Raw genomic sequence first — 22,367 nt, forward strand, 5'->3', positions numbered from 1 at the left:
GTGTATCGTAGTTGAGCAACAAGTTTCTTAATTTAGTAGGAATATTTGTTCTATGAATTTTAGTCCAGAATGTCAAATTTAAAAAAAGTTTTATTCTTTTCGTTTCACAAAATCTAATTATAAGAAAATTCTTTCAATGATATTTTCAAATATGTTAAGTTCAAATGATGCCCTGAAATATTACATACACTTGTGTTAGCATTCACTTAAATTCCAAATGTCTACTCGATAATATACTTTCTAAATCTAGCATCTAAATTCAATTGTTTAAAGTACGTTTTAAAAATATGTAATACATATTAGTTTAAAAAAATCACAATTACTTTTTGTAATGCATACAATGATATAGTAAACAAGTGTAGACTGTTACTTTTAATAAATTTATTTAACACAATTGTTTCAAGGTAATAACCATAATAAATTAACTTGAAAAACGTGAGAATCATTTGTCTGCCTCTTCCATTGCTTTCTTCAAAGATTTTTCAAATATCTTTTTGGAGTCGCAAAAGCCTTGCTTAGTTTTTCCAAAAGAATTGGGTCCTGCAGATGTTGGTGTATCCCTACCAATATTTCTCATTCTCATCTTAGCTTCGGCTGGCATCTCTTCTGGCTCATCATCATCAGAATTATTGAAAACAGAAGCTACAGTGTGCTTCTTAACAGGTGCTGGCTTTTGAAATTTCTGTAACTCCAAATAATCAATCCAAATATACCCCAATAAATCGAAACATAATCAATAAATATAATACTAACCGATGAAGTACCCAGTTTCAGCTGAATATTACCACCACCTTTTTTTGAGTCATTTGATTTTGGATCAAAACCAAAGGCGAGTTTCTGTCTGTCTGACGGTGCTTTCTGAGAACTACTACTGGATAATTCGCGTCTGTCATGGGATGCAGATCTGATGGGTGAACGATCACGGTTTCTCGACTCATCCTCGTCACTATCCTCTCTTCGCCTGTCTCTGTCCTCTGCTCTGTAGGCACTTGACCCTGACAACGTCAAACACTGGCAAAGTTCAGATCAAGTTAAATATATGGCAGACGAATAAACCCCGAAAGCTTTTGCACGGCGTTTATCATACCGCTTCTGTGTAAATAATGCACTCTTTAGAAATAATGAAGGTCAAATTATACCGAGCCAATAAAGTTAAAATGTAACTTTTTGTTACTGGGGTTATAATTCATAATTATACCTAAGAAGTACAGTTTTTATACAATTAACTTTATACCTATATCACAAAAAATTCATTACTTTGACATTTTAACAGTAAGTACATAGTCAATAGCGTCACTTCACAAAAAAGTAACAACCTTTGACACATTATAACCGATGTTAATTCTAACGACTTAAGCGGTGTTTATACGAGTACTCATATACATAAAGAAAACCAAATGAGAAAATATCAACAAAACCTTTTCTGTAATCATCATCGTAGTCGTCATCTCTCCGGTAATCGTCTCGCCTGCTGTTGTAATCATTCCTCTTCGACATGTTTGCTTGTCCAAGTATTTCAACGCGTTCGCTGGTTTACACACCTTCTATTTTGTGCACGGCAAAACTCAATCCTTCTCTCTAGGCTAAGCCCCAATAAGTATATAAATAATCAGATACTCGTTTTAAGATTAAACTCATGCAGCTACTTATAAGTCTAAATCAGACTTAAATTTCCAGACCCAAGAGAAGAGCAGTCAGCCTCCTCAGCAAAGCAAAACTATAATAGCGCAAAAGTCACTAGTCACCATTCTTCAATAACCCAAGGGGTGCGTTCCGAAAGTCAGATTCACCGCGTAAATGGCAACGCTGCTGTCACAGATCGTTACATAAGGTAAAGTGACTACTGGAGCTGAGGTCCGAAATGCCAAAACAAATCGTACGTGATTTTTAGCGACGGTGTTATGGAAAAAAGCGCGATTTGTTTTGGCATTTCGGACCTCAGCTCCAGTAGTCACTTTACTTTATGTGACGATCTGTGACAGCAGCGTTGCCATTTACGCGGTGAATCTGACTTTCGGAACGCACCCCTTCTGCCTTCTGCCCAGTCGGGGCCCCCCGGGGGTCGGGAGAGGGAGAAACAGCTAAATGCGCTAAAGATGGCGCGATTAGGTTATTATTTCAAATATGCATCAAATCTGTAGTTGTGGCAATGCGATTTCTTGAGACATTTAGAGCGATCAATTACTGATTAAAGTTTACCTTTTTTGCTAACTATCGAATAGGCAATAAAGAAATATTTTGCGTCTTAGTTCGGTAAAAAGTTAACATCAATTGATTTAATGAACGCAAAGTTGTCTCGGGCAAATGTAAAACCACATTTTTTGATGCAGTGATGTTGTACATGTTGTACCAACAACAATCGTCTAATGAAAATCTCTCATAAAATAAACATGAATATTACACTTGCGTAAACGAAATAAATTATTGATGAAATAACCAAGCTATAGTGTATATATCATTAAAATATCGTTGATGAAATATTTTTTAATTTAGACTATCATTCAATGTTATTGCTAACCCATACTTTGCTACACGAGAATTACTTTATTATCGTGTTGCAAATGATTAAAAAAAATACACATGTAATGATGAAACTTTTTCATAGAAAGAGCAGTATATTCAGTATATATATAGTATACATCATCACATACACAACCAGACCACCACCATTTTGGAGTTGTTTGGATTTGGAATTGGAATCACCCCTCTCTCACACTATATGGTCATTGGTCATTAAAAAAGACGAGCAATACTTACAACTTAGACTCGTCATTTTTAGGTTTAGATAAGCAGTACGTTATACTTAACTAAGTAAACAGGATTTTTTTCTCGACATGTTTGAACAATCACCACGCGATTTAGGAATCAAGATCTACACTTTTCTCTATGTTTTTGTTTATGCAAACATCTACCTTTACTTGGCTTTGAACGTCGTTGAATTCATTATTACAGCAGTCACCGAGAAATTGACGGATACATTTAACGACATCATCTGTAGCCTCAACTTGACTAGCTTCTACGAGAATCCAAAATTGAATTAGGTATTTAATTTACTACAAGTACATTTACTTATTTGTAGTTCTTCGAGGGGGTTAGCAATTAAAATTGCTATTATTATACACCATTAATTAATTTTTTTTCTTCTTTATCAGGTACTGCAACAATAATAAATAGCATTGCCACGAGAATAGCATTGCAATATTATATTTATTTGCTGTGATAACAATGGTTGAAGAAACTATATACACTAACAACAAATTTAAGGTAAGTCTGTTATATAGTTTTTCCTGGATATCCATAACAATAATGTGTATATAGAGATATACGTGTGTGTGTATGTATAATGGTAGTTGTCCATCGCCATTTATAATTATATCTATTTTCACTTTGGGAAATTAGAACAAAACTGCAAGGCCTCGTCCAGTTTACATGTGGAATGTACTAGATGTACAAAAGTGGCTCAAAAGACATTGCAGTGATTATTATCAGTTGTACTATGAAAAATTCTTATATGTAAGATAATTTACGTTTAATCTTGAAGAAAAAATTCACTTCTGATGGTACCTTTACCTGTATGTTTTCATGTTGTAGCACGACATCACGGGTAAAGCTCTATTGCGATTAAATGAAAATATCTTGATGCGTTTGGGTATAGAAGATGAAGAACACAGAATGGACATTTGGAGGGAAATAATGAAACTTCATTTGAAAACAAACATGATAGAAATCAAGGATATACAACGACGTAATAGTATGAATGATAATTAACGATGTATTATTTTATATTCTTGCCTGCACAAGAGTCAATTATTTTTGTAATGCTCAGGTAGAATATAACATAGTAGATTAGGTGTCTAGGTAGCATTTGTAGAGGATGCCTTGAATCGAAATGTAGTCAAAGGCCTTCTCTACTTGTAATAAAAAAGAGGCTAATTAACATTTTAATAATCATTAAATATATGTACAAAACAGACTTTATACAATTATGTTGATAATACTGCCAGAAATGGGGAAAAAATTAACTGATTGAAATACGCGTTGCTTGTCGTGGAAAAAAAAAAAAAAAAAAAAAAAAAAAAAAAAAAAAAAAAAAAAAAAACAATACAATAAATACACAAATCTGTCCGCAAAGTTGATATCTGAGTTTCTTATGACGACTCCTAGCTCACTAACTCCCCTTCTCCCCTGTTGCCGTAATATCGACAGAGGTGAGGGGCCCCATTGATTATTGTTTATAAAAGACAGAAAAAAGCGAACAACAAATTTGTCTTATGTTTTGTTGAAGTAGTAGTACATGGTCAATATACATTTACTACTACTACTAGCGATCCACCTCCTAGGAGTCCTAGGGGACCTTCTGGCATAGTAAAACAGGAAAATATCGGGCGTGTGCGAGTAGTGAATAAAAAGGAAATCGTCGAATTTGGGTATTTGTATATGATTGCTGGTGCACAAAATTCATACTAAAAAGGCTTCGCTTCCGCCAATTGACGAATAATAATTACCGTTGGATACTTTTCGGACAGACCTCGTAATATTTAAAAATATGAAAATTTTTGTAACCTATTATCTTGTTGAATTTTTTCAGATCTATAATTTTTCTTCTCTCATGAAATATCATGATTATCGAGATTCACCAAAAATCAAAATGACTAGATTTGAAAATCATATTCTAACTTATTCTTAAAATGCTTCTTTTAAATTTTGGAACTGTTGTATTGCCAAGTCGATTGGCAAATCAAATCTATGCTTTGTTAACTTATCTAAAGTGTGGAAGGCATCTTGAAAGCCTGAAAACAAATAAAGTTTATTGAATGTTTAAAAAAAGAAATCCATTTCAAATCATCTTTAATGTCATCAACGTACCAGTCTTTATAACGTAACTCCAAGGCATATAGTAATTTTCTAACAAATACTGGCACTGAAGTATAAGTTTTAGCCAAGAAACTAACTTGTTTGTACTAAAAATATTATATATATTTTAAATTGTGATTTCGAAACAACAAAATTTATTACCTAGCAGAATGTTGAAAAATTCTTACTTTAAAGCAGCACACACGAAAGCCTTGAAATTTGAATCAAAGCCTCTTTTGTAAGGCGAATGCATAGAAATTATGTTTCCAATAGTAACTAGGAGATTCTAAAATCAGACATGGAAAATAATGGTACACACTGACCAATGAGTTCTCGAGATTATACATTAGAAATAAAAATAAAATTACTTGTTTACATGAAGCAGATTGTCCTCTATTAAGATCCAAATTGAAGCTCTGAGACAGTTTTTGCGCTGGACTAGAATTATAACGGCGGCCATTCTTCACCTCGTAGTACTTGAGAATGATTTCCCAGGCGTGCATGGAACTGCCAGTGCTGTGTGTTCTTGTCGCGAAACAGCCGACGAAGGGAACGACACTCGTCGCAGTGGCATCAGTCGTGGCGCCGTGCTGCATCAGATCTCGAATACACAAAGCCAAATGCTTCCTCACGGCCGATGTGATTTTAACATTGTAATGACTGACAGGGGAGTCTGAGTCCGAGTTGTAAGCTACATCTTCGTGTATACTACTTCTGTATTCGCTTTCTGCTAGGACTTCAAGTACGTGCTCAACGGAGATGTCAAGTCGCGTTCTCAAATCTCGCCAGCCGTACACAGATTCTTTTTTCCGGCTGTGATGAGGTCTCTGGCCACCACAACCGATTTGTGACATTATGTACATATGCAACAACGCTACGACCTTTCCTACTGTGCTTAAACTAGCGGCGCTATTGTCGTTCGCTGAGGTTGGATTGAATGATCTTTTGGCTTTGTACGGCTGTGCTTGGCCATGAGTGTGAACTGGACAAGCACAGGTGCACGCTAATGTTTCGGTACTTACTTCGCCCTGTAAATAGTTTATGAACCTTTCCAAGTCGTTTATTTGAGTTTTTAACTGAGTTATAAGCTGCTCCTTCATTTTTAATGGACTGACGATCTAAGACAACGGGACGGATTTTAAATTGCTTGGAACAATTTTTTAATTTGATTTAAGAATTAAAAAGTAGCTTACTTGATTGATCGCCATATCTACTTGCCATCTCAAATCGTCTGGAGAGAGCTTAGATAAATCTTCAATATTGACATTTAATTTTTCTTTCAAGTGACCTGTTAAGTAGATTATAATTAAACCTTTGATTGAAAAATACTGTTGGTCAATCAGCTCTATTGGCTGATTTTAATTTCAATTACTCACTGATTATCAAGTTCTGCCTCTCCAGTACAATACTTTGGGGCAAATCCGCATCACCAGTTTCGTAGGCATATTGCTCCAAGTCTTCCAATTGCGATTTCAGTTGGCTTATCAGTTCTTTTTGTTTTGCCCTTTGCATTTCCATTTTCAATTTCGACTCTCTGTCATCTGACCCAGAAGACTTTGAAAAATAAATGAACCCAAATAAAATGACAAAGTAATAAGGCTACAATGTTGATCATCACATATTTCTTGTATCTTACATCACGTCTGTGCGATGGGCTGGATATTGACGATTTAGTATCAAAAATAACATTGCCGTGAACGTCAGGAATCCCTCTAAACGCAAACTCTTCCAGCTCTTTCAATAAATTTTCCTTCTCATTGGTGGGAGCATCGCATATCTGTTTCAGTCTGAATTGCACCTAAATTGTAATGGCATCAACAAAATTATTTACTTTCGTTTCAAAGAGAAAAAGAAAAAAAATCCTCTCGTAATACATGTAAAATTACTGTGTACAACCTGTGCAAAGTGTGTGGTCAGCGCTATGAGTGACGAATTGAGCATTTCTTGTTCTTCCTCCAGCATCCTGAGCTTTTCCATCCCTCCAAAGTGGCCGCTAAAACAATATATACACACAAAAGTGTCTATTGATTCTATCAAAGGGGAAATCTTATCAGTAGGTATCACGAAAAAAAATCTCACCTCTCAAATTTATCGTACTCGTGCTTGTATTCCTCCAGCGCGTAGCCATCGTCGTCCGGATTGGCAGTGGCACCGAGAGGCTCCCACCTTTTACCGGAGGGTCCCTCATTGTCCTCGGCAAAGACATCGAGCTCCAGAGCAGCAGCAGCACTGATACACGCTTCAATCCCCTCGTCTTCCTCGGCCAGCGTCACCTCACCTGCTGCAGATGATGCTCCTGCAGCTTCGTAGCTCTCGTCGTCCATCCTCTCTCTTTGTTGTTACTCCAATAATGCTTATTACTACGTTCCCACATAAAAAAAAAAAAAAAAAAAACACCTTGCGATCGTTGACTTTTCCTGCCCGCCTACGATTGCTGGGTACTTTTTGTGTGCACAAACAGGAAAGCAGATAAGAATTCAAGCTTATCTATAATGTATACTACTTCCTTCCAGTTGAGTTATTCATTCACGAGCATTTTGTTAAATATATACTTACAGTAGATATGCTGTACCCGCGCGTTAATAAAGTATTTAGCTAGTCCACCGCTGTTTGTGCCACTTTCTCTCTCTGACAACGAGCTTTTTTCGAGTCGAGTCCATCATTGCGAAGACAATCGTAAATAGCGAAATATGTCACGATGAAAACAAGGTGTCACGCGTACATGATGATTGATTTTTGATTACTCGCGACCGTTTTATACGCCGAGCTGATGTTTTTCGCTCCCCTGCACGAGGACTCAGGAGGAGGAGACGAAATATCGATCGGCCTCTCTCCATATAAATGCGTGTTTATATGTGTTTCACCACCCCCGACAACGCACAGGCAATCTTTATTTTTTAACTGGTGGGTACCTATAATAACGTCTGTTCGATAATATCTTCGATGCTTTGATCAACTTTGATACTTTTTCACCACCATACTATCTCTCATGATGAGGGTTGAAATGAAACGCGCTCGATTGAAAAAATGCCGCTGCTCCGAAAATTCGAGCTTGCGAGCTCGAAAGGTCACGTGGGTTGATTTCAGCTGTCGTCTGCTGTCTCTCTCGATATATGTAAACACAATATCATCGGACGTCTGCATCTATATATACGTGAGTGTAATATAATTTCTGTTCTGGGTTCGCTTTTTATTTCACAAAAGTTTTTGCTAAAGAGAGGATCAAACCAAAGTCGTACTTTAAGTGTGGTAAATTCTTAGTTTGTCCTTTCCTTGGGTTTTCCTTCAAAAGTACACAAACAAGATGGACGTTAAGGTTAAGGTTTTCAAAATGTTCAACGAAGAACTGGGCTCTGACTTGACGAACTTGAAAAACATCGAGCAGATTCACAAGAAATTAGAGCAAGGCAAGAATAAAGTCGAACAATCCGTAAGTATATATGTAATCATGCTTATACGGCCGTAGAGAACTTTGTTCTTTGTAGCGAGGTAAGCAAATAATTATGGTCATTTACAGCTGTCTTTGGCTTCTATGGAAGCACCTTCGAGAATCCAAGAAGCTGTCCAAGAAGTCAATGATATCGTCTGTAATGTGAACAAAGTGAAAGCCAGGTGTGAGTTGTTGCGCAAAGAAATTGAGGAAAGACTTAAACAAGAAAGCCGGACTTTGGAGCTACAGAGCATCATTGACGATATTTCCTGCTTGGAAAGAGCTTCCTCGTACTTGGAGTTTGTCAAGTTTGTCGAAGATATGAGGTAGTATACTGTTGCTATGTGTGATTTTTTTGACGCTATGTAGTTTGTCAGTTATTATTTAATTCGGTTTGTTTGTACAGTTCAGAGTTGGAAGTTTCGTTGACGTCGGGAAACGATGAAGCCTGTATTTCGTCGTATTGTATTTTGAAAGAAACTTGTCAGAATCTTGAAAGCTCATCGTGCGCTAATTTGAAAAATTATCTGCGAAATACCTTATATTACTGGTACGACGAAATAAAGAACAAATTTGCCAGGTGAGTTATTGTTGAATGCTTGTGCAATTGTTTGCAGAATTTTTAATTCGATCTACTTGAAATTTAAACGCAGAGAGTACGATGAAGTACTGGTTGCTGTAAAGTGGCCTTTTTGCGGAGCTAATGCCAATGCAGCTGGCACGCAAAGTTCAGAATCCCTTGCAAGATTCAAGATACTGACAGAACATTTATTCAACTTGCAACTGCCGTATCCTTTTTTACTACCATTAATTTATTTTGTTGATTGTATCAATATGATTCTACCTTAAAAAAATATAATAGGGATAATATGACTAAAGAGAAACCATCAGGTATATCTGTTAACTTTGTCCCGGTGTGCTTGCCGGTTTCTTTGCTCGTCAAACCATTGAGGCAAAGGTTCTTTTTTCACTTTACCGGCAACAGAAAAACCAATAGAGTAGATAAGCCAGAGTGGTTTTTCACTCAAACTTTAAATTATATCAAGGACCATGTCCAGTGGATCGATCTGGTTGTTCAACCAATAGCTTGTATGGCAGGATTCTCAAAAACGAAAGTTAAAATTGAATTTATGAGAGAAATGGTACGAATGGCCGTTGAAAAATTAAATACAGAACTTGAAGATGTGCAGTATGACGATTCTTTGTTTGCCCATGTCGTGGACGAGGCTCTTGGTTTTGAAAAGGAACTCAGAGATTCTTACAAGTATCCACCAACGGAGCCGGCTGCCGTTTTCGTACTAACTCAGGCACAAATTTTCATCAAGTGGATAACAATGGAAAAAAAGTGTAAGTTGCACAAAAAGTATATTGTTGAGTAGAATATTCATGTAACCAAATAATTTTAGATGCCACTGAAAAAATGGATGCAATCTTGAGTTCTGAATCAGCTTGGTCGAAACTGCCGGGACTCGACAGAGATGATTTAAAAATAACCATATGCTCGGATGCATTTCTCACGCTTCTAAACATCATATCAGACAGATATAGACTATTGCCACAACCAGGGCATAAGTATTGATAATTTTATTAAATATTTGCTTAATAAGTCAAATGGTAACATGAATAGCTTCATTTTTTCAGACTGCAGTTTTTAGAACTGCAACTAGAATTGATTGACGATTGGAGGGTGCGTTTGTTGCAATTACTTCATGACGATTACAAAGATCCTTTGTCTTCTCTTAAACCATTGATTTTGAATGCTATTTATTATGTGGACACTGTACTTCAAGATTGGGGAGTTTCTGTTGTAAGAAATAATCATCGTTTTTCTATATTGCAAAATTTAGAATGTATGCGAGTGTTGCTTGAACGTATTTGTTTTCAGCCATTTTTAAAACTCTATTTTTTTAAAAAACAATGTGAAGATGCCGAAAAATCAATGCTCCAAAAGTCATTCTCAAATACATCAATCGAAGAAAATGAAAATGATGGGACTGTTTTTGATGAAGCTATTAGCTTGCTTAAGCGAATCGAAAAAAAGCTCATGACGGAAATTGGCGATGTCTTATTTATGGAAATAAAATCGAAGAGTAGATTATACTGCAATGACAAGTAATACTCTCAGAGATTTCGCAGACATTTGCATAAGTTTAAACATTAAACTGTAGGCACATTTTTCTAGATGGTTCGCGATGCCATCAGATAAAGAATGTTTGCCTTCGTTGACCATAAGCGCTTGTCCAATGTTCCAAGAAATCGCTAATCGCTTGCGTGCTCTTCAAAATGCTCTCGCGCTACCATTGTTTGAACAATCGTGGATGAACTTGGCGCTATGCTTGGACAAAGTAAGGCTGTTTGCATCTTTGTTTTATTTTTATTGAAATAAAAGCTTTTATTTTTAATTCAGTATTAAAAAAAAAAAAAAAAAACCGCTTTTATGCATAGCTGTTGTTTGAAGAGCTTGTCTTGCAAAATAAATTCAATGATGGTGGAGCTGCTCAATTTCAGTACGATGTCAGAAGAAATTTGTTTCCGCTATTTGGTTTGTACACCAAAAAACCCGAATCTTACTTTCCTCTGTAAGTATCTCCCATACTTAATTTAAAATTAGATGACTTGTGTAATTTTTACATCCCATTAGGATCGGAGAATCGTGCATTCTATTAAACATGTTACTTGGTTCGGTAATTCTATTATTAGAAGCTTTAGAAAACGCTGACGAAGATGTTAAAAAAGACGTTCTAGCAGATGTTAATATTCATCAGCTATCCTCACAGTTGGCAATCAGGGTGCTGAAAACCAGAATGGACATAAGTACCAGATGACAGAGACTGATGTCGTTGGAGATAGATTAAGTTTTGTTAACCATGAAAAGATAATTTTTATAATAAATAAATTTTTAATTTATTAAATTACTACATGTTAAAATTTTACATTTGGTTGATAAAAAATTTTCTCTCTCTTTCGTCCCTCAACATATTAAATTAATTATTCCATTGTCAGCTCCCAAGAGTAATAATCTATTAAGTGGAAGAAGTGCCATTGCAGTTAATACTCCTTTAAAAGCTTCGTGTCGAAGTTTGGAAAAAGAATACGCTCCTGAAGCTTCAGCTACCGAATGTACACCGATTCGATTCGCCGTTGTTCCCGATATAAGCTGTTGCTCGTACACAGCTGTACAGTGTATTGGTTCTGTAACTCCTCTGTGAACGTTAAAAGATTATAAGTTACAATGTTGCTTTACAGTTACAAATACACATGCAAGTTCAAACTTACTTTAGATAAAACTTTAATTTTCCATCGGTTGCACTCCATACTGCAATCGTTTGATCAAGAGACGAGCTGATAATTGTAGTTTCATTCAATACTTCTAACTGCAGGATCTAAAAACCGTCGATGCACAATCAGAATTTCTGTCAGCTATTTATGAAGTATCGTGATATTTGAAACTATTTCCTCACCTCGCACTCGTGGCCTTTCCAAGACGCAATTATCAACCCAGTGCGAATATCCAGTATAGTTAGAAAACCAGAAGCTTGACCCAGAGCTACCCAGTGACCACTTGGAGCAACGGCTATACACCTTATCAGCCCAGTAGGATTCATAGATACCTGTACCAAATGTGTCATTTGTATGAATTTTCGTGATAATTTTAATGTAGACCGATCGTTAGACTTTATTGAAAAAGCAAACCTTCATTTCGTTGACGTATTGGAATGTTCGACAATCGATGACTCTTAACGTTATGTCAGCCGTGGCGGCAAGAATCGTCGTTGAAGGAGCTGGACTAGCCACTAATACATTGACGGGTGTAGGCCGTGGAGACTCGGGACAGCCGAGGTAAGAACCCATGAACGGATCCCAGCAGTGCACGGCTCCGTCGCACGTCACTGCGTATCGAAGTGATTCCAAGAACGTCATTGCGAGGATTGATTTTTTGTGTCCGCTATACGTATACTGGCAAGATGAGATAACGCTACCATCCCCCTGAAAATGAAAGGGTCAGAAAAAACGATTCGAAATTTTACTCGACTTTTCGTTCATCTACCTGGCTTCGCAAGCTCCACAGTTTGACGGTACGGTCACGAGCACCGCTCATAAAGCTGTTTTCGTTGTCCAGGACGTACAAGCATCTGACGCTGTTGGTGTGTCCGGAAAAACTTTGAAGTTTGATTTGCTTGACGTTGAACTTTGTGTCCTTGTCGGATCTGCCGATTTCGTGCTCCCAGTAGGCTAACCAGTTTCCTCTTAGCTGTCGTCCGGCCAACGAAAAGGGACTCGATTCTCTAGCTCCTTCGCTCTCAGCTCCTTGAGATCGACTTCTTATGAAATCCTTAATTTTACGAGTATAATATTAGAAACTGGATTCAAAAATATTCTCTTGTTAATGTACACCAACACACCTTCATTTTAATTTTATTACTGATTGTGGATACTTTTCCAAAACCTTTGGCGTTGCAGTCTAAAAATGTTTTATTTTCTGAAGCTGAAAGGTTAATAAGCCGGTGAGAGGATATAACATTTGAGTTGCGTACACGGTGGATCGCAAAAACTTACGAATATTAGACGATACAAGAAATAGTAGTTCTTGTTCGAATTTTTGAAAGAGATTACGAATGAGTTGGTGATTTTTTATCAATTCGTCCATAATTTCATCGCTTAGGAGCCGGTATAAGGCTGCATAAGCTTTGTGAGCGAGCGAAGTTGAGAAAACTTCTTTTAATTCTTCAAAAGCCTGTTCATACAAAGTCGTAAGAGTATAAAAAACGAGTTCACACAATAGGATCATAGAAATTTTCTTAACATATTTATTAATGTACCTTGTATTTTTTCAAATCCGAATTACTCGTGTCTTCTGTTGTGGAAGGTGAAAACGACGCGTTAGTTGTCAAATCATTACCTGATTTGGATTGCAAATTACTGGAAATAATTTCATAATAGAAATAAAACCATACATTTTATTATTTTCTACGTTAATCGCCTAAATACAATGTACCTTTGAGGATTACTTTCTTTCAAAGTACTCAATGCATTTTCTTCATTTTTATCAGACTTTTCGCTATTGAAAACTTTTTCAAAGGCCATGAATAATCTTTGAATAGGAACTGTCAAATGATTTTTTGCCATAACGTTACCCAAACGGATTATCAAAATGAATAATGTTTCGAGATATTTATTAGCCAAAACAAATCGAGCCATCGCTCCATTGGGAAACGAAAATTTACTAGTCGATAAGATTCGAACTGTCGGGAGCAATATTGATTTTACTATCACTTCCTGTAATACATTATAATATTTCTCTTTAATAAATCGTTCACTATAATAGTAGGTTTTATTGTAATATATAAAATTTAATTAAAATGTAAAGCACTTGCATGAATAACGTCCATCAACGATGTATCGTTTAAATACGGAATCACATGGATAAGCAAGATGAGACACGAGACCAGTCCACCTTCTAAATTCGGAGTTAGTTTGCGTTTACACTGCGCTACTAACTCTGTCATATGGGAGAGGTATTGCGAAATAATAGTTTGTTCCCCATACAAGCCTACATAAAAATATGTGTGACATTTAATCGCCTAACGAGAATCAATTCAAAAAATAATTCAAAATCTCATACCAACGATGGCACTGAGGCACTCAAGTACCTTAACAGCATTCACGTCACCCGACAATTTAAGCCTATTGGCTTCGAGATCGTCAACCTTTTCAGCAGCGCTCGTGGTAGACGTAACGTTATCAATAATCGGTGTCAAATTTTCACGTCCAAAGTAGCAGAGGGTCAGCATTCTCAGAAGATTGCGCGAAAGGTATCGAGAAGTGAGCACAGGTCCGAGCCTGTGCGACAACCAAATGACCGACTCAGCGCTCATCTCCGAGGCCGTACACTCGCTATACGTGAATCGACGGCGTGTCTGATGTTCTTCATCGTCTTTTTTGCTTGACGTATCGTCTTCTTTATGCACGTAGACAAACGATGACTCCAGCTCGGTCGAACTACTACCCTCGTCTTGAATCGCGCTACCTTCGTACTTTGAAGGATTATTTGATTCATTATAGTACGACCCAGAAAACACCAGATCCTCGCTCGTTGTCGTGCTTCCTACTTTACAGCAAATGCTATTGAATTCCGGCATGGATTTCCCGGACGTAACATCTAAAGTCTTTGGTATGGGAATGGTCGGTGATTTGGCGCTACTTGAAAAGAGCAACTTTGCCTCGTTTGAGAAGTCCTCGATTTCGAGATTAAAATCAAAATTGAGACTGTGAGGGGTTTCAACGTTAGGGGATGGTGTGACAACGTCCTCCGTTTCCATGACAAATACATCTGAAAAAGACAATATTGAGAGAAGGTATGCAAATTAAGTTATATTTACAGAAATGACAAAATCCTTACCGTCGTTATTTTCAGAAGCACCATCACATTTTGTACTTACTTCGGCTTTACATTCACTCGACATCGAAAGTATATTCTCTGACTCAACGGAGGAGTCTTCGTCAAGAGGGGACAGAATGTTATCTACATCACTAGTACTACCAGTTAAATCACAATCCCTAAAAATTAAATTTTTCATGACAGCATACAAGTATATACATACGCGTTAAATTTTTGTTTTTCAAGTCAACTCACTTTAAAATGCCTGCTTTATCAATATTAAAATTTGACGAGCCCAATAGGTGATTTCTGTAACCACCTACAGCCTCCACTAGAGGAGTTATGAAATTCTCTAAAAAACACTTTAAGCCAAGACGGACCATCAGTTTTAGCAAAAAACTTCTATGATATAATCTAACAGTCTTGAATTTCGTGACCAAGTTTCCAGGCAATATGGTTGAAAATGACAACTTATCCATGAGGGAACCTCTGTCATAAAGATTCATAATAGGAACCAAAAATACCTTTGCAGTTTCTCTTGGACCGATGGCTCTTAATCGAAAAAAAAAAAAAAAAAAAAAAATTAATATCACAGCAAATTTTATTAAATACAGCAATTAGTAATCATATAAGTACCTAGCAATAGGATCGAAAAGGTGCCAAGCAGCAAGAACAGCGCTCAGAGGCTGTTCAAATATTTCCTTGACGTGAGGAACAATCAATTGGATACTCGTCTCTGTGGCTATTTCAGTTTGTGGAAGAAGCTTTTCAAGCTCATTGGCGATCGCTTTGACCTTGCACTCGTTTATTTTACACAGAAATATAACTTTCGTTTTTTCAAGATTTCCATCGTCCTCGAGACTTTGCGTCACTTGATCCAATTCACGACACAAATTATTGTAGTCTTGAATCATTTCGACGACTCCGTACAAATACTGTAGATACTTGGAGGAGGGAAACACTAGGCCCGTCAGGATAGGCTGAAGAATTTGATGCGCAGAAGGTGGTGGTAATCCCATGTATGTTACTGTCGGGTATCTACAAACGTTAGTATTTGCTTGATCTGATGATGTCGAGACTACAATTTAAGTGCACAAATAAGTAAGCGATCCAAGAAGAATTTTTTCCAAGTTTGACGAAAGATTTTGAAAAACCTACCATTACCATCATTTGCCTCTGTAAAATCAATATTGTAAGTTTTTGGCAAAGCATCGATCCTCAGTAGAAGCATCACCGCATTTTGCACGCACTTTGGCAGCGCGTTGGGAGAAATTTTAACTACATTCAGACTAGCGCTCAGTCGATTTTCAAACGATCCCTTATCGACCTTCCATATCGCCCGAAACTTCTCAGCGAGGAATATTTCAACGATCAGACAGCCCAGTATTTGTTGCTCCTTCACCCTGGCCGCGGCCAAAACTTGCCTCTGATTATTCATTCCATCGGATGATGACATAATCGGCTGGTACACTTCGTGGCTGACTTTATTGATAAAGGCATGTGTCGTCTCAACCTGAATCAAAGCTGCGGCAGGATTGAAGTCCTTTGGAAGAAGAATCGGCTGCTCGTTAAGCTTCTCTTTGACCGATTTTTCCTGATCGTCTACAAGGGGCAGAGAGCTGCGCGATCTACTGAGCAGTCGGCCAAAAGTCAATGGAGATGCTCTGATGGTGTTTGACGATGTTGCACCTGCCGCATGAAAAAGCTCTTCTTCCTCGTCACCCGAGTTGCGATGAGGCTGCTCCGAGTCAGCAGACTTGCTGATAAATTCGTCACTACCCATCATTAATCTCATGCTGTACTCGTCTGCGGAGAGACTGCGCAGTCGAGGTGGAACTTTATTCCAATAAGGGGATTGTACGATTTTTTGGGGGTGTGGACTAGTAAAGAGTTGCACGACTCCACTGTTGGAAAGATTTGTGTGATTGTCGACGAGATGTAAGCAGACATTTTTCGATTTAACAGCAGCTGAACCTGAAAGCCTGCAGAACGTTTGTAAAGCTCGTCGTTAATTATTCGTTTGATTTTTCTAATTGTAAAAATAATATCTTACTTGTAGCCAAAAGTTAAGTCAATCCACTGATGTAATCTCTCAGAGACATAAGAACTTTCTAAGGCTTCATGGTGTTTTTCAATGAAATCTTCTGGTGATGTTGCCCAGCTTGGGATTTCCAAATCAGGTAAGTCTTCGTGAATGGACTAAAAAGTTTTAAAGGGTTAATCATAAGTTATTGGAAAATTTATCCAAAAATGATGATGATTTTCTTTGCCTACTTTAAAAACACTAGGATCAGTGAAAAATTGTGGTATGCATTCATCTGGCGTCCAGTCAAATAATCGTTGAATCGATGCAGGATATTCACCTGGTACCCACAAAGGCCTCACATGCTTACATAAAATAGATCTTGAATAACGTCTTGAAAGATAAACGTAATAAGTTATTTCTGACAACACATCTGAGACATGATAACCCACCTAAAGGACATTTCATGATTAAATACCACTTAAAAGTATAAGACTTTTTTATTGAATGTTCATTCGAATTACCCCAGTAGTTTCAGAATCGAACGTCAGATCAAGCTGTCTGTCGCCTTTGTTTAATCTAAATTTCGATTTTGCGAAATCTCTCCAATTTCCGCCACATCTAGAGGTGAAATCCGTTACCCATGGCATAACGTGATGACAGCTCGGATCACCATATCTCCTACCAGCTAAATCGTTTAGAGCTGTCAGATAATCAAAATTGCTTAATCTACCATGCACCCACATCTCACAGAGTGCGCTAATATTCAAATTCTTATCGCTTTTTGTACTAGATTTCTCCTTGACCTTAATACACTCACTGTCACTCGATTGTTGCAATAAGTAAATATTATCTTCTATATTTGGCAAAACCTAAACAAAATTTTTTTTTAATAAATAATTTGTAGAATCGATAATTGCTTTGTAAACAAATTTGTTGATTTTCTCTTTCAAACCTGTATGTTAAGATTGTTCATAACTAGCACATCACTAAGTGTAACTTCACCCAATAATAAACCACAATCATGCAAATCTCTAGATAGCCTAAGTAGCTGGAATGTAAGAAAAAGGGGTTTCGCGTAACTTGCTGATATCGCAGACGGACTGTACGTTACACACCTGTAAAATTTTTGTGTTGGATTACTTCAAGTATATCGTGGCGAATAAATAATTTTTAAAACCTAAAGTGTATCTCACTCTCTTAGGGAATATTTGGCTGTCTGTTCGTAAAATATTACAAAGGCAGACTCTGTTTCTATGGTTAAAACGGCTGGCAATAAATTACAATGAGTCTTATTAACTGCAGCAGCTTTTACAAGCGTTACGTTGTTATTTTGGTACTGAATTATAGAACAGCCGTACATTCGCGTTATGATTTCTTTTATTATTTCTACATAATTTGTACATCCTACTATACTTATTTGCTCCTTATGATCTGATGTGATCCATGGAGCTGTAAAAAGTGTTAGATTTTTTTTTACAAATCAGTAAAATAATTTATCATCAATTGAAGTTGTTAAACAAATGTTATATATAAAAAAAATTACCATAATATCGTTTATAAAAGTCTTTCCACAAATTTTGGTAGTTAGTCTTGGCCACATAATGTAATACTTGAGAGAATGTTAACTCTGTTTCTGCTTTTGAACTAGTTAAAGAACATCTTTCTCTTGGAAGAGCAAAAGCGTTTTTATGTTTCTTTTTGTATACCTAAATGGAAATTGACATTTATTTGATGAACGTATTTAAAAAAATTTGGAAATCACAATAAAACTTCCAGCAATATTATACCTTGATGTAAACTTTTGTCCAGCCAGGACCCAATTCAGCTAATGAAGGTTGAGCAGCTATTTCGTCAGGATTAAATTGGTCGTGCTTAATAAAATCAACAGGATTAAGATTCATAAAGCTAATCAACCACTGTTTGTGCACAGTAGCACAAATCTTTTCCCTTGTCCATATCAAATACTTTTCTGGGATTTTCAGTTCTCTCTTTAATATAGTTATGCTTGAAATATGTTCCTTCATATTTATAACCCACTGTTATGCTAAAACGAGTTGATCTGGTGAAAGGAAGTATATAAAACTTTCCGTCTTCATCTGACAAAATGACAGTAATAATCAAATTATGAAACAGCAAATCAATGTAGATTCAGTTGAAATACTGTCGACAAAATAATGAGCCCATTTGTTTTGGTTAAGCATACAAAATACAAACAGCCCTTGTCATCTTTCGATCTTCTCTCTTTGAGCAGCATTATACAGAATAGCTTGAAAGCGATTTATCCACAAATATGCCACTGTAAACGTAATTTATGATGACATTTTACTCTTTTTTATGATCTTTGTTTTTAGAGTTGTATATATACGATCTCTCTCTTTGCAAATTCATGCAGCAGACAGCAAAACAGCTGCCAAAACTATATATATTTCACACATAAGATTCGTTCACCTTACAATCCAGGGACGGTCAGGGACAGTGTGGGCGAGTCGGATCGGAGACGAAAGTGAACAAGTGCTCTTCTCGGATTGGCCCTAATTTCGAAAAATAGTAAAATAAGTTGTCAAATTATATAATATCCAAATGAGGATCCATACAGGAAAATGATTGATGTACAATCTCAGGAAACTGAAAAACGAAAATAATGACCCTTAATTGTTCAAACAAATTTGATGCTGTAGTTATTGCAAAATATCAATGCTGTCATCCGCAAATACTGCCAACAGGTTACATAGGTATAGGTCGTGGTAGTGGTAACGCCGCCTGCAGTGGGTGTTTTCCGCAATCGTCACCTGCAGCAAGTAATTTTAGGTTGCGCTCTACGTTACCGTCAGGTCGGTAAGTCAACTACCTTGAATTAACTGGCGCTCTGTTCCGTAATCTGGCCAGTTAAAATAGCAGACGACAGTCAATAGCGATGAAATCTTCACTTTTTTCTTGACTTTAACGTCGTTTGCTGTTTTAACTGGCCAGATTACGAAAAATAGCCCCAGTTTAATTCAAGGTAGTTGACTAACTGACCTGACAGTAACTTAGAGTGCAAATTTAAATTACTTGGTGGTGACGATTGCGGCAAACACCCCAAGCGGTGTTACCACCACGACCTACGTAACTTTACAGCCTCTGATTTTATCATTCTGGTAAAGAGAGCACGGTGTAAGATGTACGTGAAGTTATGTGTAGTAATTAAAGAAATTACTACTAAGTAATGCCATATGGTCGATTTTATTAAACCATATGAATATCTCTATTTTTAGAGGTCGACTTTTGAGTAAAAAATAGATTGTAAACTTGCCGCAAACAGCACAAACTACGTCAACTTTTTATTATCTATCTGTAAGATTAGTTGCGGCTGGTTTATAATTATCAAAGTGACTTTGCTGTAAATAGCAATAGTTATTTGGATCAGCGCCATCTAGCGGTCTTGATTTTTTGGCCATTGGTGGCTCCTAAAATTCTCAATCAGAGCAATTTGAATTAGAGCCATTTAGTCAATTATAAACCAGCCGCAACTCATGGTAATGCTATAAAATAAAAAAATAACAATACATGTGTTTTTGGCGGCAAGTTAACAATCTATTTTCTACCAAAAAATCGACCTCCTATGTGTTTGTACTTTTGAAGATAAATTTTTCAGTAAAAAATAGATTGTTAACTTGCCGCCAAAAACACATGTATCGTTATTTTTTTATTTTATAGCTTCATTATGAGTTGCGGCTGGTTTATAATTGATTAAATGGCTCTAATCCTGAATGCTCTGATTGAGAATTTTAGGAGCCACTTATGGCCAAAAAATAAAGACCGCTAGATGGCGCTGATCCAAATAATTATTACTTCTTATATTAGAGCCATTTAATCAATTATAAACCAGCCGCAACGAATCTTATAGATAGATAATAAAAAGTTAACATTTTTTGTGCTACTTGCGGCAAGTTTACAATATGTCTTTTACCTGTAAATGGACCCTGAAAAGTATAAATATTCCACTTATCTTATATTGCTTATAAAATCTACCATATTTACAAAATTAAAATACTTTAGACCTTTTACCATTAACTCATGGAAGCACACCCCTTTAACTTTCTAGTTTAAATAAACATCTAACTTATATAATATGTACATGCCAAGATTTGTTACAGAAATCTTGAACAATGATTAAATAGATACGTAAAGTAATAAGTCCAAAAGAGACAACTAAAGAAAAAAAGTTTAAAAAAGAAGTTCAGTTACACAGGAAGAGTTTCCTAAAAATGGAGCATTGGATCTCACTTAATTTAAATTGCTTTACAATTTATCTTTTACCTAAAAATCGACCTCCAAAACTATCAATATTCTACTTATCTTATATGGCTCATAAAATCGACAATATTTATAAAATTACAATACTCTTGACCTTTTACCATTAACTAATGAAAGAACAGCCCTTCAACTTTAGATTTCCAATAAACAATTAACTTATATAATATGTACGTAGCAAAATTTGTGTTACAGAAATCGTAAATCACGATCAAATATACACGTAAATTAATCAGTCGAAAAGAGACAACTGAAGAAAAAAGGTCTTAAAAAGAAGCAGCCACACGAAGAGTCTCCTAGGAATGGAGCATCGGATCTCACTAATTGAAAAATACATTTATTACAGAGATGTAAATTTTAAGTGTTATAAGTAAACAAAGAGCCCAACCTTCTCTGATCAAGTGAGATCCAATGCTCCATTCTTGTATGAGACTTTTCGTGTGACTGTGCTTCTTTTTCAGGCCTTTTTTCTTCGGTTGTCCCTTTAATGGACTGATTAATTTTTGCTTACATGATTTAATGGTAAAAGGTCAAGAGTATTGTAATTTTGCAAATATTGTCGATTTTATGAGCTATATAAGATATGTAGAATATTAATGTAGAAACTTGCCGCAAGTAGCATAAACAATGTCAACTATTTATGGTCTATTTATAAGATTATTTGCGGCTGGTTTATAACTAATAAAGTGACTTTACTGTAAGTAGCAATAATTATATTGGATCAGCGCCATCTAGCGGTCTTTATTTTTTGGCCAAAAGTGGCTCCTAAAATTCTCGATCAGAGCATTCAGGATTAGAGCCATTTAATCAATTATAAACCAGCCGCAACTCATGGTAATGCTATAAAATAAAAAAATAACGATACATGTGTTTTTGGCGGCAAGTTAACAATCTATTTTCTACCAAAAAATCGACCTCCTATGTGTTTGTACTTTTGAAGATAAATTTTTCAGTAAAAAATAGATTGTTAACTTGCCGCCAAAAACACATGTATTGTTATTTTTTTATTTTATAGCATTACCATGAGTTGCGGCTGGTTTATAATTGACTAAATGGCTCTAATCCAAATTGCTCTGATTGAGAATTTTAGGAGCCACCAATGGCCAAAAAATCAAGACCGCTAGATGGCGCTGATCCAAATAACTATTGCTATTTACAGCAAAGTCACTTTGATAATTATAAACCAGCCGCAACTAATCTTACAGATAGATAATAAAAAGTTGACGTAGTTTGTGCTGTTTGCGGCAAGTTTACAATCTATTTTTTACTCAAAAGTCGACCTCTAAAAATAGAGATATTCATATGGTTTAATAAAATCGACCATATGGCATTACTTAGTAGTAATTTCTTTAATTACTACACATAACTTCACGTACATCTTACAC

General features: G+C 36.3%; 5 protein-coding genes across 11 annotated transcripts; 2 read left to right on the forward strand and 3 right to left on the reverse strand.

The window, feature by feature from the left end:
- Positions 1 to 72: 72 nt before the first annotated feature.
- Positions 73 to 1,745, reverse strand: LOC106637791 (PEST proteolytic signal-containing nuclear protein). Of its 3 annotated transcripts, none has more exons than XM_014350721.2 (3): positions 1,419 to 1,745; positions 754 to 995; positions 73 to 682 (listed from the first exon to the last, which is right to left on the reverse strand). In XM_014350721.2, exons 1-3 carry the CDS (start codon positions 1,495 to 1,497, stop codon positions 443 to 445), a joined length of 561 nt encoding a protein of 186 aa, XP_014206207.1. In that variant the 5' UTR covers positions 1,498 to 1,745; the 3' UTR covers positions 73 to 442. The 3 variants fall into 3 exon arrangements, with proteins under 3 accessions (XP_014206207.1, XP_023248026.1, XP_014206208.2); XM_023392258.2 differs by having other exon boundaries at positions 73 to 688; XM_014350722.2 differs by having other exon boundaries at positions 754 to 1,011; positions 1,419 to 1,480.
- Positions 1,746 to 2,677: 932 nt separating this feature from the next.
- Positions 2,678 to 5,186, forward strand: ave (sterile alpha motif domain-containing protein aveugle). The gene is made up of 4 exons (XM_014350728.3): positions 2,678 to 3,041; positions 3,153 to 3,264; positions 3,400 to 3,513; positions 3,592 to 5,186. Exons 2-4 carry the CDS (start codon positions 3,226 to 3,228, stop codon positions 3,766 to 3,768), a joined length of 330 nt encoding a protein of 109 aa, XP_014206214.2. The 5' UTR covers positions 2,678 to 3,041; positions 3,153 to 3,225; the 3' UTR covers positions 3,769 to 5,186.
- On the reverse strand, positions 4,098 to 7,627 carry LOC106637794 (RUN domain-containing protein 1). Of its 2 annotated transcripts, XM_014350726.3 has the most exons (10): positions 7,411 to 7,627; positions 6,934 to 7,214; positions 6,751 to 6,847; positions 6,491 to 6,652; positions 6,231 to 6,408; positions 6,048 to 6,142; positions 5,223 to 5,972; positions 5,043 to 5,140; positions 4,867 to 4,961; positions 4,098 to 4,790 (listed from the first exon to the last, which is right to left on the reverse strand). In XM_014350726.3, the coding sequence occupies exons 2-10, from the start codon at positions 7,176 to 7,178 to the stop codon at positions 4,684 to 4,686; spliced, it is 1,827 nt and encodes a 608-aa protein (XP_014206212.2). In that variant the 5' UTR covers positions 7,179 to 7,214; positions 7,411 to 7,627; the 3' UTR covers positions 4,098 to 4,683. The 2 variants fall into 2 exon arrangements, with proteins under 2 accessions (XP_014206212.2, XP_014206213.2); XM_014350727.2 differs by lacking the exons at positions 4,098 to 4,790; positions 4,867 to 4,961 and having other exon boundaries at positions 5,094 to 5,140; positions 5,231 to 5,972.
- Positions 7,628 to 8,006: 379 nt separating this feature from the next.
- Rint1 (RAD50 interactor 1) lies at positions 8,007 to 11,188 on the forward strand. Of its 2 annotated transcripts, none has more exons than XM_014350725.2 (11): positions 8,007 to 8,284; positions 8,372 to 8,610; positions 8,691 to 8,864; positions 8,938 to 9,072; positions 9,147 to 9,631; positions 9,691 to 9,856; positions 9,926 to 10,091; positions 10,170 to 10,396; positions 10,467 to 10,629; positions 10,730 to 10,863; positions 10,926 to 11,188. In XM_014350725.2, the coding sequence occupies exons 1-11, from the start codon at positions 8,159 to 8,161 to the stop codon at positions 11,107 to 11,109; spliced, it is 2,199 nt and encodes a 732-aa protein (XP_014206211.2). In that variant the 5' UTR covers positions 8,007 to 8,158; the 3' UTR covers positions 11,110 to 11,188. The 2 variants fall into 2 exon arrangements, with proteins under 2 accessions (XP_014206211.2, XP_089449733.1); XM_089593607.1 differs by having other exon boundaries at positions 10,985 to 11,081.
- Positions 11,189 to 21,108, reverse strand: Wdr81 (WD repeat domain 81). Of its 3 annotated transcripts, XM_089593604.1 has the most exons (23): positions 21,080 to 21,108; positions 18,477 to 18,985; positions 18,233 to 18,395; positions 17,883 to 18,138; positions 17,642 to 17,804; positions 17,211 to 17,558; positions 16,938 to 17,138; positions 16,717 to 16,862; positions 15,822 to 16,645; positions 15,300 to 15,741; positions 14,919 to 15,215; positions 14,685 to 14,842; positions 13,908 to 14,615; positions 13,660 to 13,835; positions 13,281 to 13,561; positions 13,105 to 13,204; positions 12,842 to 13,019; positions 12,688 to 12,770; positions 12,333 to 12,617; positions 11,978 to 12,271; positions 11,746 to 11,895; positions 11,561 to 11,667; positions 11,189 to 11,487 (listed from the first exon to the last, which is right to left on the reverse strand). In XM_089593604.1, the coding sequence occupies exons 2-23, from the start codon at positions 18,711 to 18,713 to the stop codon at positions 11,256 to 11,258; spliced, it is 5,829 nt and encodes a 1,942-aa protein (XP_089449730.1). In that variant the 5' UTR covers positions 18,714 to 18,985; positions 21,080 to 21,108; the 3' UTR covers positions 11,189 to 11,255. The 3 variants fall into 3 exon arrangements, with proteins under 3 accessions (XP_089449730.1, XP_089449731.1, XP_023248259.2); XM_089593605.1 differs by lacking the exon at positions 21,080 to 21,108 and having other exon boundaries at positions 13,105 to 13,220; positions 13,321 to 13,561; positions 15,300 to 15,726; positions 15,828 to 16,645; positions 18,477 to 19,056; XM_023392491.2 differs by lacking the exon at positions 21,080 to 21,108 and having other exon boundaries at positions 18,477 to 19,056.
- Between the last annotated feature and the right edge of the window lie 1,259 nt (positions 21,109 to 22,367).

This window comes from Copidosoma floridanum, unplaced genomic scaffold, assembly GCF_036245765.1.
Source record: "Copidosoma floridanum isolate Cflo_tuat_1 unplaced genomic scaffold, Cflo_Japanese_pri ptg000019l, whole genome shotgun sequence".
NCBI classification, from domain to species: domain Eukaryota; kingdom Metazoa; phylum Arthropoda; class Insecta; order Hymenoptera; family Encyrtidae; genus Copidosoma; species Copidosoma floridanum.

Excerpts from the sequence above, each read along its gene's own strand:
- LOC106637791 (XM_023392258.2), bottom strand. The coding sequence starts at position 1,497 with ATGTCGAAGAGGAATGATTACAACAGCAGGCGAGACGATTACCGGAGA. Across the intron at positions 996-1,418 it reads CGATGATGATTACAGAAAAG|GGTCAAGTGCCTACAGAGCA; the intron begins GTTTTGTTGATA and ends TGACGTTGTCAG. Across the intron at positions 689-753 it reads TGAAACTGGGTACTTCATCG|TTACAGAAATTTCAAAAGCC; the intron begins GTTAGTATTATA and ends GATTATTTGGAG.
- ave (XM_014350728.3), top strand. The coding sequence starts at position 3,226 with ATGGTTGAAGAAACTATATACACTAACAACAAATTTAAG. Across the intron at positions 3,265-3,399 it reads ACACTAACAACAAATTTAAG|AACAAAACTGCAAGGCCTCG; the intron begins GTAAGTCTGTTA and ends TTGGGAAATTAG. Across the intron at positions 3,514-3,591 it reads ACTATGAAAAATTCTTATAT|CACGACATCACGGGTAAAGC; the intron begins GTAAGATAATTT and ends TTCATGTTGTAG.
- LOC106637794 (XM_014350726.3), bottom strand. The coding sequence starts at position 7,178 with ATGGACGACGAGAGCTACGAAGCTGCAGGAGCATCATCTGCAGCAGGT. Across the intron at positions 6,848-6,933 it reads GAGTACGATAAATTTGAGAG|CGGCCACTTTGGAGGGATGG; the intron begins GTGAGATTTTTT and ends ATATTGTTTTAG. Across the intron at positions 5,973-6,047 it reads TAGATATGGCGATCAATCAA|ATCGTCAGTCCATTAAAAAT; the intron begins GTAAGCTACTTT and ends CCGTTGTCTTAG.
- Rint1 (XM_014350725.2), top strand. The coding sequence starts at position 8,159 with ATGGACGTTAAGGTTAAGGTTTTCAAAATGTTCAACGAAGAACTGGGC. Across the intron at positions 10,397-10,466 it reads AGATTATACTGCAATGACAA|ATGGTTCGCGATGCCATCAG; the intron begins GTAATACTCTCA and ends ACATTTTTCTAG. Across the intron at positions 10,864-10,925 it reads CCCGAATCTTACTTTCCTCT|GATCGGAGAATCGTGCATTC; the intron begins GTAAGTATCTCC and ends ACATCCCATTAG.
- Wdr81 (XM_089593604.1), bottom strand. The coding sequence starts at position 18,713 with ATGAAGGAACATATTTCAAGCATAACTATATTAAAGAGAGAACTGAAA. Across the intron at positions 13,562-13,659 it reads CGTTGATGGACGTTATTCAT|GAAGTGATAGTAAAATCAAT; the intron begins GCAAGTGCTTTA and ends AATGTATTACAG. Across the intron at positions 11,668-11,745 it reads GGAAAGGCCACGAGTGCGAG|ATCCTGCAGTTAGAAGTATT; the intron begins GTGAGGAAATAG and ends GACGGTTTTTAG.